Source organism: Nothobranchius furzeri, chromosome 6 (assembly GCF_043380555.1).
Source record: "Nothobranchius furzeri strain GRZ-AD chromosome 6, NfurGRZ-RIMD1, whole genome shotgun sequence".
Lineage (NCBI taxonomy): Eukaryota > Metazoa > Chordata > Actinopteri > Cyprinodontiformes > Nothobranchiidae > Nothobranchius > Nothobranchius furzeri.
In genome coordinates this window covers 30,055,146-30,072,645 of record NC_091746.1, presented here as the reverse complement: position 1 = coordinate 30,072,645, position 17,500 = coordinate 30,055,146, and the positions used below count along the sequence as shown (strand labels likewise).

The 17,500-nt window shown below is 44.2% G+C and overlaps 2 protein-coding genes across 6 annotated transcripts in view; one reads left to right on the top strand and one right to left on the bottom strand.

The window, feature by feature from the left end:
- The window catches only part of mtmr7b (myotubularin related protein 7b), a 10,895-nt gene extending 9,336 nt beyond the window's left edge, over positions 1-1,559 (bottom strand). Inside the window, exon 1 of one of the 2 annotated variants that reach the window (XM_015973296.3) lies at positions 1,244-1,559. In XM_015973296.3, the coding sequence (XP_015828782.3) occupies positions 1,244-1,267 (24 nt within the window). In that variant the 5' untranslated portion in view covers positions 1,268-1,559. The remainder of the gene's footprint in view (positions 1-1,243) is intronic. The other variant, XM_015973303.3, reaches the window with a different exon arrangement.
- Positions 1,560-3,922: 2,363 nt separating this feature from the next.
- LOC107394312 (microtubule-associated tumor suppressor 1 homolog) overlaps positions 3,923-17,500 on the top strand; it is a 47,115-nt gene continuing 33,537 nt past the window's right edge. For 2 of the 4 annotated variants that reach the window (XM_015973237.3, XM_015973212.3), the window contains exon 1: positions 13,661-13,876. The gene's annotated coding sequence lies outside the window, so the exon portion shown is untranslated. Of the gene's footprint in view, positions 5,334-5,436; positions 5,624-13,660; positions 13,877-17,500 lie in introns of those variants that run through there. The other 2 variants (XM_070552685.1, XM_054743841.2) reach the window with 2 other exon arrangements.

Genomic DNA, 17,500 nt, shown 5'->3' with positions numbered 1-17,500 from the left:
GGTGACTTTGGTGTGACCTTCATCACCACCCTCTCCTCATTCTGCTCTACTTATTCTGCCTTTTCTGCGATCCACTGGTTTCCCTCTCCTTACATTAATTTTTTTAATCACAATTTAAATGATTTTTTTCTCATTTTGAACATATTTTTGATCGTTTTTTTATTTTCTTCTTGTACTTTAATCGTTTTTTTGTTTACGTGAAGCACCTCGTGATTTTTATCTTGAGAGGGTTATATAAAAGATTGTCTTTCTTTCTGATCTGTGATCCAAAACTCCAAAAATAAGTTTTAGTAAGTAAGTAAGTAAAGTTTATTTATATAGCGCCTTTCACAGATATAAATCACAAAGCGCTGTACAACATGAGTAAAATCAGGGCAAATACCTCAAACCAATAAATACATCATAAAAAATAGATCTTTTAAATATAGCCAAAATTTATATATTTTTGTCCTGTGAGTGCACCGCCGCCAAGCAGCAAAAAGAATAATTTGATCTATGAGCTCACCACTGCTGCTAAGTCACACTCCCTGTATCCTCCACATGGAAGTTTTTACTTCCAGAACCGGGTCATCAGATGTTTAAACGTGTTCAGGTCATTTATGGTACTCTGATAATAAACAGATTCAGCGGGTCAGAGCTAAAAGAATCACAGCTCGGTATCGGCCCTAAAGCCTAAATCAGTGCTTCTGTTCCCCACCCAGCTTCTTCCTGCTTTCTCTTTGACCAGTGATAGTTTAGGAACTCTTTTTGACCCTCTCTGGCTACTGTAGCAGAAAAACATCCTGGTGGTTGAGTAAAGTTAGTTTCCTCTGTGATCAGAAGCTACAGAAAGATTTTTGCGGAGACTTTTATTCTTGTTTGGGTGTTATCTGGGGGTGGGGGGGGGGGGGGGGCTGGACAGGTGGGGGAGGTTTCAGGTCATGCTGAAGCTCTCTAGAGGTCATGCTGCTTATGGTGGGACAGGTGTGTGACTCAGGAGGTGCACCTGAGCACCCAGAGGTCGCGTGTGCCAGCTGTGTTTACAATGTCTGAGGGATTCAGGGACTGAGTCCATTGTGGTTCTGGTTCCGATCGGTACCGGAGGGGATCGTTTGTCGGGTAGCCTTTAAACTGCGGTTTCACAGAGACCAACGGACGTGGGTACCACCGGGGATGATGCACGTAAATAAATGTCACCGACGACCGGAGGACCTGTATAAGTGGACGTGAAGGAGACGCAGAGCGAATGAAAACAGCGTGTTACCTTTGGAGTCCGGATGTTCTCCATCACTGACAACCAAAATGGAGGAGATGGAGACAGAACCACCGACGTGTTTTTGTTCCTCAGCGGTTAAATCCCCGGATTCATTCCGAAGCGCGAGCTGCCTTCCCCGCTGCTCCAGCGCTGCCCCGGAAGGCCGTCCATGATCCCGCGGTTCGGCTTCCCGCTTCTGTTCGGTTAAACCGGCTTAGAACGGACCCGGAGTCACCGGTACCGGTCCGAATCTGACCACTCCCCGTCCGTCGTCTCTGTGGCTGATAACTGATGAGCTAACCGTTATCACGTTAGCGACCGATGCGCTTCCAACGTCCGGTTAAGAGTTTCAATATAAAGGTTCACAAGAGAGATGAACGAGCCGCAGTATTGATATCAGACCCAATATCCCATAATATCTGCAGGTAATCTGCTCAAATATAAAACCACACGATAAATTGTATTATTTGACTATTTAAAAAGGGTTCATGTAGTACGCTGTACTTTATTTTGAAGTCCAGACTTTTTCATTCTGTTGACTATTTTTTAGGGAAGACGCTCCAAAGTACAGGAGGAAACAAAACTCATGACATATTTGACTCACACACATCCGGCTTTCATTTATATCATTGATAATCTCTGGTTGTGACTTTATTTCAGCCCATTTTGTGTAAGGGCTAGCTTTTAAAAACTATAAGAAAGTAAACTTAAAGAGCAAGCCACTTCAAATCAACATTTTAATTTTGCTGATAAACTATATAAATGAGTGTCTGATCGTGCTGTAGACAAATATGGTCAATAATTCGGCACTTTAGTGCATCTTAGTTACAATTTAAATATTCTGCCTAAAACTGTCAGTGTTGCACCGTCGTCAGGTAAAAACTCAGCACTGCGTTTGAATTTAAATCTGCCGTCGCTGTTGGCTAAGAGGTACACTATGATGTTAGATGGTAGATTATGATGTCACAATGTCGTGAGTGTGTGTATTTGTTAGCAGCTCCGCCCTCTCGGTCTGCTAGGTAACAGCATTTGTTGCATTTTTCAAACAGGAAGTGGGAGTTGAGTAAGAATCTGGTAGGGGGTGACTTGCTCTTTAACTTAATAGAATAGAATAGAATAGAATAGAATAGAATAGAATAGAATAGAATAGAGTTTTCCCAGCAGGGGCACCAGAGTAAGGCTTTGAAATACATTAATTAAATTAGGTATCATACATACATGTTATACATCATTTTTATAAATCTTTAATTTGTTTTACAGTTGTTGTGTGTGTCCTAGCAACCATGTATATTCACTGTAGCGTCCGGCTGGACATTAAAAGGACAGGCGAGAGGGTCGTTAAAGAGCAAGTCACCCCCAAATCAACTATTTTTTTCTGATAAACTATATAAATGCGTGTCTAATCGTGCTGCAGACACGTGTAGTCAATAGTTTAGCACTTTAGTGCATTTTAGTTAAAATTTAAAATTTCTGCCTGAAACTGTCAGTGTTGTGCCGTTGTCAGGTAAAAACTCTTCACAGGATTTGAATTTAAATCTGCCACCGCTATTGGCTAAGAGGTATGCTATGATGTAAACTGGTACATTATGATGTCACAATGTCGTGAGTGTGTGTATTTGTTCCACCCTCTTGGTCTGCTAGGCAACAGCATTTGTTGCATTTTTCAAACATGAAGTGGGAGTGAAGTATGCTTCTTGTAAGGGGTGACTTGCTCTTTAACAGCTGTCAGTTTACTGCTGTTCGAGGAAGGTCCTGCCTTTCTCGCCCCTGATTGGCTGGAAAGGCTCTCCTACGACTGGCTAGTTCATGTAAGAGCCAACAGTCTTCCCTTGCTGCAGGGTTTTTATGTTTACAGTCAGATCTTGAGGAGTTTTTTGAGGAAAATGTGAACTCACCGCTATACCAACCTTTCTCTCCTCTTTTGCAGCATACCTGTTTCAGTTTCTTTTACAAAAGCACCAGAAAAACGTGAAGTGTGAGCTTAGTAATTAATCCTGTTGCATTTTATCACACTGTTAGACTAACCTTGCCTCTATTGGAGTTATCTTATTGTTAATGTTTAGGCTATCTTATGTCTTCTCTTTGATAGGGTAAAGCTGTATACAACCCTGCATGGATAAGCGGGTACAGAAATGGATGGCTGTAGAAGTTATAACACATCTCTCATCATCTGATTAAATGTGTATCACGTAATCGAAATTTAATTCAAATCTGATTATGATTTAAATCTACTTTTCAGCAGTTTTCGTTTTTAGGAGAGAACACAGACCTGCCGCACACAGCTGGGCAAAATAGGGCAGGTTTATTGTTACATACATGTTTTTCCTATTTACTCTGCTTTAATAAGATAACCTCAAGCTTGAGAGCCAAAATATTTAAGACTAACAGTGTGATAAATGCAACAAGATTTATTTTAAGTTCACATTTTCATGTTTTTTAATATAAGAAACATAAAAAACCTTTTTTGCGAAACAGGACAGAATGGTTATAATTACGCTATGTTCACATTTTCTTTACAAAACTCCCCAAAACAGCTGTTCTGTTGGTGGCAGGAAGACAGTCTGCAGTTAGCCGGGGAAGACGGTTTGCTGCTAAATGAAATAGCCAGTCGTAGTAGAGCCCTTCCAGCCAATCAGAGGTGAGAAAGGTGGGATCTTCCTTGGACATACTACGATTCCAAATAACCTCCCTCAGTCTGACGGTCGGTGAGACGGACAAATTGTTGCAAGGCAAGCCATCATCCCTACCCTTCTGACAACCGGCATTGCTTCTTAAATCTTTGTCATTAAAAACGATGCACATACATCAGTTTTCTAGGGGGGGCCTTGGCCATTCCTGGCCACCCCTTGGGGGCACCAATGAGACAGACTGAAGTCCTTATGAAGATGAATCCAGTCAAATTCTGAGGGTACACCATCTGGACCAGAACATTTTGTAGACTATCTTTCTTCATGATCTTTATCAGAGAGGTCAAATGAGAAGTTGTTTTAATTTCTTCACCTTCAGCAGAAAACCAGGAACCTAAGTTTTTCATTTTTATTTGTGGTTTTTAGTGGTCGAAAGTTGCAATACTAGCTTACTACCTGTGTGTATATACATGTACCTTTGTTATTATTTTTCTTCAAATTATTTCCTTAAGTGTTGGTGCTGCTGTAACAAGTGGATTTCCTTACTGTGGGATCAATAAAATCTTTTCTATTCTGCTTTCAAGGACTTGTTCAGCTGTAGCTCTCCTTCCGGCCTCCAGATGGTAGCATTTCCACACACCCCACTGAGAAGCAACATCTTCAGAAATCTGAAACACTCATGAAGAAGATTTATATTTGTAATTTTTTTGGTTTCTGGTTCAATTTTGTTTTTCTTTTGGTAAAATTGTAATTTCTCAGCCACTCAAACTAAAGATTTTCTTACCAGTTTATGTTGGCCAAGTCTCACATCCACCTGTCCAAATGTCCCAGTCTTGACCTTTCTGGGCAATTCAATAATTTTACTAGAATAACAACATGTTATTCTGCTTATTTACTGTCCTGTCTGTATAGAACTTCTGGTTTTCTGGGTTTTTACAATAACTTTATTACAGACTTTTTAATACCTGAGAAGAAATACTCACATTAAAAAAATAACGTAATTCTTTTAACTTCCTGCAGTTTGGATATTTTTTACTTTATTTTCTCAATTCCAGATCAGCAGGGCCTCAAAAAGACACTTCTAAACAAACCTTTTTAACTTTAGGTAACATTTAAAAAGACAATGTGTTTTTTTCTTAAAGTCGTAAAATATTTCTAACTTTTCAAATGAAAATCTAGACTCCCTAAATAAACAGGTCAAGTTGGTCCGGTCAGAGCAGGCAGTAGTCTACTTCGTGTGTTCCTCCGCCAACAATCTAGTCCCTGCGCGGTGGTTCTGCAGGCGCGTGCGTTCCTGACGGGCTGTTGACTCGTTTTTCAGCCGTAAACACAGAGAGACTCGATGATCCATCCGGATTTACAGAAGAGATTCTCGAGAGGATCTTGGTGAAGCTCTCTGGTGTATTTGGGAGGAAGAAGAATGTGATGAGTCTGGTGCCGGTGTTTACAGGTGACCGGAGCAACCGGAGAAGGTTTGTGTTCCACCGTCATTGATCTGAGACGTCAGCTGACGGAAATCAGCTGTTTTATTAAAACTTCCTGTTGTTTGGCGGAAGTACCGTGGAAGTTTCTTCTCTCATCAAACCTAAAATATAAACGGAAACGTTGAATTTTGTTTGATGGCATCAGCTGCAACTTGTCTGATAAAAGAGCTTCTCTGATTGGTTTGTTAGTGACCAGGTGTCATTACCTGACATCACTTCCAGGTAATGTTTTAGGGACCAAGAAGGCTGATTGTTGTGGTCTTACGTCAAATTTCTAGGTAAGAATATAGTTTTCATCTCTGCGGACATGTTACCCTTGACCTGGCACCAGGTGTTGTCCCTGTTTAAGACAGTGGTGTCCAATTCTAAGCCACCATCTTGTATGTTTAGTTGTTTACCTGCTCTAACACACCTGTGCAGCATCTGCCCAAATAAAGTTGCACCAACAACTCACCTGGTGAACGGAATCGGCTAAAAGCTTATTCTAACTACGGATACCTGGACCTGAGAGTATAGGTGCAGCACAGGTGTGACAAGTACTGCATCCCTTTCTGCTTGTTGCGTAAAAGCGCTGAACAGCAGACATTCCCTACATGTAATGCAGCATTTGTGAAAACAGCCACGCTTTTAAGTCAGGTTGTTTGATGTGAGCTCGGCCAACTTTAATCAGAGATCAGCTGATTTTATTTATTTATTTTTGTTTGTTCATTTATTTATAATTGTGGCAGTGTGCGCGTCCTGTCACAGCGTCCCGATTGATCATGCGCCCTGGCTGCTTGTCCAAGGGGCTGTTCCTTTGGCTGACTGGTTAGTGTGTATGACTCTCACCTGGGAGTCTGGGGATCAAATCCCACCCGGGCCCTCGTTTCTCCACCTGGCCACATAATGCTTTGGTTTGTGGATTCATCATTTCCAATCAGCTCTAAAAGGCCCAACAAAAGAACCGATTCATATTCTGGAAGGTTTTACTTCCGGAATCAGAATCGACAAATCAGGAGTCAAATAAACTTATTTGCAATTTTAGTTCTTAGAGGTAGACCCAGGTAGAATCAGGTTCGGTCCCTCAGGAACAGAACCGATGCTTCCTGTAGAAGTCTGTTAAACAAAACTGAAGCATGCAGAATGAAGGCCCAATAGGACCAGGACCAGAACTGGATGTCCCTTAGACGCTGCAGCTCTCCTGTGCTGTGTCCTTTGTCCATGCTGGATGTGCATTAAGTGTGTGTGTGTGTGCGTGTGTGTGTGTGTGTGTGTGTGCGTGCACAGAGTGTGCTAGTCCTGTGCAGCCTAATGGACGTTTGTGCTGCTGCAGCACTTTGTTACATAACAGGCTGTCCTCTGCATCATCCTGCAGGGTTCCTCAGGATTAAATAACAGCTCGGTTCTTGTCCTGGACCCTGTAGAACTCTCTGTTCCTGATCCGAGTCTCTCCACACTCCCAATCAGCAGATAAGAGTGGGTTTGTGTTCAGTCCGCTGAAACTCAGTCTTTCTGCTGCTGCTTAATCGACAGCAGCTTCAGCTAATTATCATCTGTAATAATTAGGATTATTATTTAAATAAGTATATTTATTATTGTTGAACTGGTTTCAATAACATTTTTTGTCTCTAAAGTTAAAAACGTAGCTGCTCCACATTTAAACCAGCAGCTCCGTCCGTGCAAGTTTCAGCCTGGTTTTTAGTTTTTATTTTGTATTAGGTTTTTAAAAAATAAGTAAAAAGTTTACTTTGAAAGTCGTATTATTATTTGTTCTTAAATTATTTGGATTTAATTTTATAATTTTTATATTGGGGTAGAAATATTATCAATTAATTTGACCACTTTAGTCTCGTAGGCCTGTTTTATCCCCAGAAATATTTCAACCACAGACTGTTTATACAGGTGCTGGCCAGTAAATTAGAATATCATCAAAAGGTTGAAAATATTTCAGTAATTCCATTCAAAACGTGAAACTTGTACATTATATTCATGCAATGCACACAGACCAATGTATTTCCAATGTTCATTACATTTAAATTTGATATTCATAAGTGACAACTAATGAAAACTCCAAATTTGGTATCTCAAAAAATTAGAATATTCTGAAAAGGCTGAATATAGAAGACACCTGCTGCCACTCTAATCAGCTGATTTACTCAAAACACCTGCAAAGGCCTTTAAAAGGTCCCTCAGTCTTGTTTTGAAGGCACCACAATCATGGGGAAGACTTCTGACTTAACAGCTGTCCAAAAGACAATCATTGACACCTTGCACAAGGAGGGCAAGACACAATAGGTGATTGCTAAAGAAGCTGGCTGTTCGCAGAGCTCTGTGTCCAAGCACATTAACAGACAGGCGAAGGGACGGAAAAAATGTGGTAGAAAAAAGTGTACAAGCTCTAGGGATAACCGCACCCTGCAGAGAATTGTGACGACAAACCCATTCAAAAATGTGGGGGAGATCCACAAAGAGTGGACTGCAGCTGGAGTCAGCGCTTCAAGAACCACCACGAGGAGACTCATGAAAGACATGGGATTCAGGTGTCGCATTCCGTGTGTCAAGCCACTCTTGAACAAGAAACAGAGCAAGAAGCGTCTCGCCTGGGCCAAGGACAAAAAGGACTGGACTGATGCTGAGTGGTCCAAAGTTATGTTTTCTGATGAAAGCAAGTTCTGCATTTCCTTTGGAAATCAAGGACCCAGAGTCTGGAGGAAGAGCGGAGAAGCACAGAATCCACGTTGCATGAGGTCCAGTGTAAAGTTTCCACCGTCAGTGATGGTGTGGGGTGCCATGTCATCTGCCGGTGTTGGCCCACTCTGTTTCCTGAGGTCCAGGGTCAATGCAGCCGTCTACCAGGAAGTTTTAGAGCACTTCATGCTTCCTGCTGCTGACCAACTTTATGGGGATGCAGACTTCACCTTTCAACAGGACTTGGCACCTGCACACAGTGCCAAAACCACCAGCACCTGGTTCAAGGACCATGGTATCCCTGTCCTTGATTGGCCAGCAAACTCGCCTGACCTTAACCCCATAGAAAATCTATGGGGTATTGTGAAGCGGAGGATGCAATACGCTAGACCCAACAATGCAGAGGAGCTGAAGACGACTATCAGAGCAACCTGGGCTCTCATAACACCTGAGCAGTGCCACAGACTGATCGAGTCCATGCCACGCCGCATTACTGCAGTTATTGAGGCAAAAGGAGCCCCGACTAAGTATTGAGTGCTATACATGCACATTCTTTTCATGTTCATTCTTTTCAGTTGGCCAACATTAGAGAAACAAACATTTTTTCATTGGCCTTTAGAATATTCTAATTTTCTGAGATACCAGATTTGATGTTTTCATTGGTTGTCACCTATAAATATCAAAATTAAACGTAATAAACATCGGAAATACATTGGTCTGTGTGCATTGCATGAATATAATGTACAAGTTTCACGTTTTGAATGGAATTACTGAAATATTTTCAACCTTTTGATGATATTCTAATTTACTGGCCAGCACCTGTATAAGATGGACGAAGCCTCTGCAGCATCACTCTTGGGTTTCTGAAGAGATGAATTGATGTCTAGTAGGCGGTTCCCACCATCGCCATCTTGGCTGTGTCACGCATCTCGTCACTCGTGAAAAATACAAAAATAGAGCTGTGAGGCTGTGAGGGTGGGGACAGATGATTGACACCCAACAGACTCTGAGCCAATTTTGCTAACGAGCTAACCAAAGCTAATGGAAATTGACGGGTGCTTTTAGCCAGAGCTCCATGGTTTAGTGCAGGGGTCGGCAACCTGTTCCCCTCAAAGAGCCATTATTACCCGTTTCCCACAGTAAAGAAAACACTGGGAGGCACAGCAGCCGCGGCGTTGTGGGCGGGGCCTACCCTCAGACAGCAGAGAGCTGCTCACAACAGGTGACAGCAGCCGGTACCGGTCGCTCGTGTACATCAAAGTAATCTTTCATAAGACGATAATCAATAAAATGATTTATATAAAGTGAATCCAGAAGCTGTAGCCCGTCTCTGCCGACAATGTTTAGATATTTTTCACCCTGTTGGTGGTTTTACTGAGCAGGTGCCACTTTTGTCATATGTTTCTTTTTAAAACACGTTTAGACTGTTCAGAATACAAATCCAGGCTCTGTCACGTTTGATTGTTGTAATTAAACTTTGTAGGTGGGGAAGGTCAGAAAAGGATCCGATCATTTTGTTTTTCCCTCGTTTACAGTGACGGAGGTAACGGCGCAGTGCTCCTGGCTCTGGTGGTAATCAAGTTAAATTATATCTCTTTGTAACAATTTTCACAAGAAAACAAAACAGTTAAAAGCAGGGCTTGTGTTGACCGGATAGTTCCCGTATTTGACCGTTTATTTTGACGGAGAAAGAATAGAAAGAATTACCCCGACACATGCAGACGAACTGACGTTTTATTCGTTTCGCACATCGCAGATGTAGCTAAATCACCCAAGAAATGATTCCCATCTGAACATCTGAGCTGGACACTGCTCAGCGCAGCTCGCTGTCAGCGTGTACTACATACGGTCCACAGTGAGCTGAAGATGTGGAGAGGGGCTTGGAGCGCGTCGCAGAACCAGAGCGCATGCAGGAAGATTCCTCCGACTGAAGCGAGACTTGTCACTTAGAAAATGTTCCCTGATTATGAAACTTTGGCTGAATAGCGCTTGTTCCTGTCTCCAATGTGGCGACACATCCAGGAGCCGTCTGAGGAGAATCCCAGAATCTCACATCCTCTTCAGCTCAGAAAGCGCCTATGATTACGCACAAGCGTGACGCGTCAACCCGGTCTCACAGTAAGACCGGGTTGGACCTGTTCAGGTTTACGCAGACAATCTTTACATTTAGAATTGGCATACAGATGTACAATTAATGCAGTAAAATATAAAGCATTTTATTTAAATATCCATTCATTATTTTACAAGCACAGAGAGCCGCATCAGATGGATGGAAGAGCCGCACGCGGCTCCAGAGCTGCGGGTTGCCGACCCCTGGTTTAGTGACAGCTGCCTTCTGCCTTTTAGGGTGTAAAGCTATCACCGTGAGTCCGAGGCTGAGGCCTACGCTGGAGCAAGCAGGAGGGTAAGCTGCTAATGCTAGCTCCAATGGCTCATGTGCTACCCGCCAATCAAAAGGACACACCCCTAATTATTCATAAATGTAAGCTTTATTTACGTCTAAACAGATGAGTTGCAAAACAATTAACCCCCCTCTGAGTTGTCAGGACCTTTAACTAGATCTATTAAACCTAAAATGTTCATTTGAAACCGACTGTAAACGTGTTTATTTCTGCTGTGAAGTTGGCTTTTTTAACATGGGAGTCAATGGGAACGTTCTCCTATCTGGAGCCAGCCCCTAGTGGATGATGGGGGAACTGCTTCACTTTTGGTAGGCAGCGATTCTCTCATGGGTACAACTAATAATTCTGGTTCCAGGGTTCTGCTGGTCCCATTCAGCTGCTACTTTTTCCGCTGGCATATTTGTGTTTGAGCGTCTGGGAGCTGAAAGCCGCCCTGCTCAGACTTGCCGGGTCTAAAATAGTTACTAGTTATTATCGGTTATTATCAAAACCACATTGATGCAGCAGGTAAACCCATAATGACTGTTCTCACACAGCTCCAGGATCAGCACTGACTCGTCCTGTTCAAGTAAAGTCTTCTGAAAATGTAAAAAAGTTGTCTCATGTAAAGAAATTTTCATAAAGAGTCAACAGAAGCTTTTGATCAAATGCTAAAGTGTTTTAAATCCAACAGATCAGAGCTAACGGCTAACGGGCTAAGCCATCAGCCAGGACTGCTGTTAGCCCGTTAGCTCTGGTAAGTTGGATGGGAACATGAACTACGTTAAAATAAAACAAAGCTAAAAATGTGCATTTCTTACTGAACTTCAAGAAAAATAAATCATTTTAAAAACTGAAGGATCTGAAATCCATCCATCCATTCATTTTCATCCGCTTATCCGGTGTCGGGTCGCGGGGGCAGCAGCCTAAGGCGAGAGGCCCAGACTTCCCTCTCCCCAACCACTTGGGCCAGCTCCTCCGGGGGAATCCCAAGGCGTTCCCTGGCCAGGTGAGAGACATAGTCCCTCCACCGTGTCCTGGGTCTTCCTTTAGGTCTCCTCCCGGTTGGACGTGCCCGGAAAACCTCACCAGGGAGGCGTCCAGGAGGCATCCTGACCAGATGCCCGAGCCACCTCAACTGGCTCCTCTCGATGTGGAGGAGCAGCGGCTCTACTCCGAGCCCCTCCCGAATGACCGAGCTTCTCACCCTATCTCTAAGGGAGAGACCAGCCACTCTTTGGAGGAAACTCATTTCGGCCGCTTGTATCCGTGATCTCGTTCTTTTGGTCACTACCCAAAGCTCATGACCATAGGTGAGCCTCATGACCAGGAGGCAGGAGCACATGACACCAGTTTTAGAATCATTGCATTGGCTCCCCGTATGTTTCAGGATCAATTTTAAGGTTCTTCTAATGGTTTTTAAGTGTCTTAATGGTCTTGGGCCTTCTTATCTATCAGAACTGCTTTTACCATATGAACCCCCACGGCCTCTGTGCTCCTCTGGCAGGCGTCTCCTGGTCATCCCTAAAGTCAGGACACACACTCACGGCGAGGCGTCCTTCCAGTGTTATGGCCCTCGCCTCTGGAACGAGCTGCCAGAGGACCTCAGGGCCGCAGAGAACGTTCATGTTTTTAAGTCAAGACTCAAGACCCGTCTTTTTAGGTTGGCTTTTATCTAAATATTTACTACAGTTTTATTCCTCGTTTTACATGATTATATTTTATTACTTGCTTTGCACGTTCTATATGATTATATTTTAGCACAGTTTTATTATTTTACTGTTTACATCATTTTATTTATTACTTATTTTCTAATTTTTGTCATTTATATTAGCTCTTATATTACATTTTTTCTCATTTTAATCCAGTGTTTCCTCTGTGGGGGCCCTCTGCCCCGGGAGCGGTGGTCAACTGTAGCTTCCGGGGCGCTCTATGGGTGGGGGTCTATGCTCCCCCTCCACTGAGCGCCCTGACTTAGTGTGGAAGACCTGATGCTGCCGGGACAGACGGCTCCTCTGATGGCGTTTCCTTGCGTTACCTTACTTGGCTCATCTGGACTCAGCCTAATAAAATTTTTACTCGTGTGTGTGTGTGTGTCTGTGTGTGTGTGCGTGTGATTGCATATGTTTGTTAATGTTTTTAACCTGTTATGGGAATCTGGGGTCATTTTGTAAAGCACTTTGAATAACACTTTGTTTGAAAAGCGCTTTAGAAATAAAATTTTATTGAATGATTGATTGATTGATTGATTATCTCTATTTGCGAGGATCTGATCCAGGTTCAGAGAGACGAGCTGCTGCTGTTTTTCATAGCCACACTTGCTGTGTGGGGTCAGCTGATCAGAGGGGTTTCCAGACCTTCATCCACACACGGAGAAGTTTGTTGCTCCCAGAAATGAAGTTGGAGTTTCAGGTGCGGTGTTCTTGCTGGCTGAGGGCTTAGGCTAAACGTTCCCTCTGCTTCTGTAGGTGAATTCTTTCAGGTGAAGACATGTTGCTGCTGTTCCGCGCGCACGCCGAGTTGCAGCGTGTGATCTGTAGACATTTGTTGAAGTTTACAGCTTAAAGTTCTGTGCAGTTTGAGGTTTTGACCAATAAATGCATCAACTTAAACTCACCTGTCTGAAAGCCTCACCTGCACCATTCATGACGATCTGCTGTTAAATAGAGGAATTATTTTTATTAATTAATTCATGAACGGTAGACTTTATTAGGTTTAGATGATGCTCATCTACCTTCAGTCAGGTTTAATGTGTGTGTTGTTTCCGATGGTGTATCGTCTGAACCCAGTGGCGTGTGGAGGAGATGTTTAACTTTAGATGAAACCATCTCTGCAGTTAAGATCTGGCCTTTTGGCCGAAACACACAAGCTCCGTGTTCGTAATCTCACTTGGATCCGACCCTAGATTCTGGTTTTCCTCCCCCCCTCCTCCACGTCAGATTACTTTTCCATTACATTACTACCCCCCCAACACGCACACACATTAAAGGTAACTAAAGTCATGGAGACCAACGCAGTCTGGCAGCAGACAGGCCCTCTGGGACTCGTCCTGTTTACTTTGTTGGGGGACCAGGCCTCACGTCACCCCCCTCCCCTCCTCTTGCCATATAACTGATCCAGGAACAGCAGATTTTTCTGTTTTCTGCAGCTCAGAGGCACGTTTGTGATTTTGAGCCAAAGGGGGAGGCTGAGTCCTCCCTCCCTCCCTCCCCTCTCTCTGCCCTCCCTCTCTCATTCCTCCCTCTCCTTTCCTCTGTCACAGCATGCGCAGTCTTCCCACTCGTCTGTGTGGGATAACACAGCAGTGATGGGATATCATGCAACACAGCGAGGTGAGGAGGACTGAGCGACCCAGACTGTCCCGGTTCTTCCCGGTTTGTCCCAGTCTGTCCTCGTCTTGAGATGAACTGAAGGAACCTTTTTTTTTTTTTGGGACCTTTCTTGCTTCTCCTTACTGCAGCAGCCCGAGAAAGAACCAGAAGAGTAAGTTATGACTGCAGTGTGTGTGTGTGTGTGTGTGTGTGTGTGTGTGTGTGTGTGTGTGTGTGTGTGTGTGTGTGTGTGTGTGTGTGTGTGTGTGTGTGTGTGTGTGTGTGTGTGTGTGTGTGTGTGTGTGTGTGTGTGTGTGAAGGTGAACACACTCGGTGTACTTTGACATTGATGTTTCAGAACCAGTCAATGATTTATCGTCGGGTCGACCCGTGTCCAGCTGGTTTTTATCGTGTAAAAGTTCTGATGATGGTTCCGAAGCTATCCCGCAGGTCATGTCTGATCTGAGGTTCTGTTGGAGAACTGCACGGTTTTCCTGTCATTTGGGGAAATTTCTTTCATGGTCACAATTTTTTAAATGGATAAAAAAGATTTAGTTTTATTTCTAAATAGAAGTTCTGAAGCTGCCATGTTCTGGGTCCGGGTCTGGGTCCGTCTCCAGAGAGTGTCCATCTGATGCAGGGGATGAAGAATTCCGGGTCTTATATGGTTCCGATCTTCCACTAACACATCTTCTCATGTTACAGAACCGGGTCGTCCTTCTTAAGTGTTTTAGTCCTAAACCCAACTGGGCACGGGCCAGAACTGCAGTCAATGGTTTCCTAATGTAGTACTGGTCCATTTAGTTCCGTCAGCTGTTTATGAAGGATGGTTCTGGTTCTGGTGTCCTAGGAGGGATCCAGCTAAGACCTGACTGGTTTTATGACGTCGTGCTGGATGTGAGGTGTTCCTGTGACGGTTCTGTTTTTTTAAACTGGATCACATAGCAGCAGAACATCGGATGGGTTACAGAACCGGACCTTGGTTCCTCTTTAGACCTGCAGTAGGTATGATTCAGGAACAGAACCATCTCAGGGGTCGCTTTATCAGCTGATTCAAATGTTCTGGTTCTCTTCATGAAGTTCTGTTGTAATGAGCAGAACCACAGCCAGCGTGGTTTGTTGGTTCTGAGCTCAGAGTCAAAGAAACACAGATAGCTGGTTAGCTATATGATGCTGATTAACATCAGGACCGGTTTTGATTGGCCTGGCCCATCCAGTTCTGGGTCATTAGTCTGATGGTTCTGGCTCGGTTTCTTGGCTCTGATCCATCAGATTGATTCTGTCCCACAATCAGGTTTTTAGATGTTCTGGAACCCTGTGGGTCGTTCTACTGGATGAGAACCCGACCACTGCCTTCTTAATCTGCTGCTTTACATCTCAGGATGTCAGTACCCAAGGTGATGTGATTCTTAGAAGTCTAAATCTGGATCCTGAGTTCATAGGGTTCTGGATCAGGTTCTAGATCATTTACCTGATCCTCGGCGTGAGCTCGTTTATTCTGATCCCAGCAGTCGGTACGGCGGCGGAGAGCTTATGGTTTGGGCTGGTGTCGACTCAACAGGACTCCGTCCACAACAAACCTGCTGCCTGACAGCTGAAGCTTGGACCACAACCGGGTCATGAAACAGAACCCTGATCCAAACAGAGCAGATCTGTGGTAGGATCATGGTGCTGCAAGAGGTCTCGAGAGCCATTGAGGAGCTCCACTGAGAGGATTCTGCTGAGGTGGTTCTGGTATTTGATTAGATCTGTTGGACATCTGGGTACCGTGTCACGGACACAGAACCCTCAGAAAGGATTCGTTATCCCTGTAGTTTGGGAACGCCTCAAGATCTTCCTGGAGGAGCTGGAGATGGTCTGGAGAGACGAAGGTCTGCAATTCCCTCCTGGAGTATTACCTCTCAGACCAGAGCTCGGATAGGTGTGCGCGCGCACACACACACACACACACACACACACACACACACACACACACACACACACACACACACACACACACACACACACACACACACACCTGATTCCGATCAACGGTAACATTGCTTCTCTCACAGTGCTGATTCATTCTCGTCTCCATGGTAACCACGGCATCTTCGTCCTGGCCGTGTTGTGAAGCTGCAGCTCTCCGTTTCTGTAACTTGATGCAGGTTAAAGTTTGTGTGTGGAAGGAAGGTGATCCTGAAACAGAACCCGATCAGAACCGAACCCATTCTACTGCATCATGAATCTTTCAGAGGAGCTCTGGTGGACTCGCCTGTCCCGGACTGTGTTCTGGAGGGGACTGGACTGATTCCAGGAAATCTCAGATCTCTGTTTCATCAGAGCCGTGGGAGAGAAGTGAAGCTGCTGTGAGTGACTCAGAGGCTCCTCCAAAACCACATAGGTTCTACTGGATCCAACAGAACAAGGGATGGGGTTCTCAGAGATATCGTCTGTTAGTGATGACGATGGGTCCAAAGTGTGACTCGTGGGCCTTTTCCGGTCGGTAACAAGATGGCGCCTGTGCTTGGCTTAGCCGCAGTCACCGGCCACTTTTTCAAACTTTTCTCCACTGACCTCCTCTTTTCCACCTTGCTCCTGTCTGCGATCCTCTTCAGTAGTGTCCCTGCTACCATCTCCTATGATCGCCAGACTCTTTTTGTCCTTCCGTTCGTTCACGATCGCCCAAGATGCACCGAGGACATACCATCCTGTTTGTTTACCTGAGCGGCGCACTGGCCCGGAGCCAAACGACGGTCCCGAGCTGCGCACCTCCAGCGACGTTTGTCCGGTCCCGGGAAAACGTCGAAGGAAAAGAGGTAAACGAGCAGGAATCCAGGTGAGAATAAGACTCCTCTTAAAGCGTGGTTTATCTGGTAAACATCGGCGTGATCTTCTAGCTTCTTGTCCTTTGTTTGGTGACCTGAGCGCCACTTCCGCATTCCCGCCAGGCCGCGTTGCGACACGGTTCATCCATCGAAGTTTTTTAAGGTCGGTTTATCTTCATTCCTCAGTGGTTTCTCCTCCTGTTCCCTCCATAAGTGGTTGTTATAAACACCGTGGATCTAACCCTGCTAATTTACATCCACTAACTCCAGCTGTTTCTGTAGTTTCTGATTCCTCCTCCTCACTCAGCATGGCTCTATTAAACACCCGCTCTGTTAACAATAAGACCTTCCTGCTCAATGATCTAATTCTGTCTAAAAACCTGGATTTTCTGTTTCTGACTGAAGTTTGGCAGCAAACATCTGATTATTCTGCTCTGATTGGACTCTGCCCGAGTGGTTATTCTTTTCTTAGCCAGCCCCGGGGTTCTGGTCGTGGTGGAGGCCTAGCTGTTGTTTTCAGAGACCATCTTCCATGTAGCTCTACAACCTCTGGTCACTTTGCTTCCTTTGAACTGCAGCTGATTAATGTCGGGCGTAAGGACCCGTTCTACTGTGCTGTGGTCTATCGTCCACCTGGTCCAAACAGTTCTTTCCTTCAGGAGTTTAGAGACTTTCTATCCTCCACTGTGAAGCTGTCCAGACTGGTGATTGTTGGTGACTTTAACATCCAGGTTGATGATCCCTCTGATCAGGGACGAAATTTTGATTTCAGAAGTGGGGGGGACACAGCAGGCTTGTGCGGATTTGGGGTGGGGGGTGTTATGTAAAGACCCCTTGACACGTCACGTGCCCATCTCAATAATTTTTCCATCCTCAGTATATATATATATATATATATATATATATGTGTATATATATATTTATATATATATATATATATATATATATATATATATATATATATATCAAAGTTAAAAAATGTACAACTC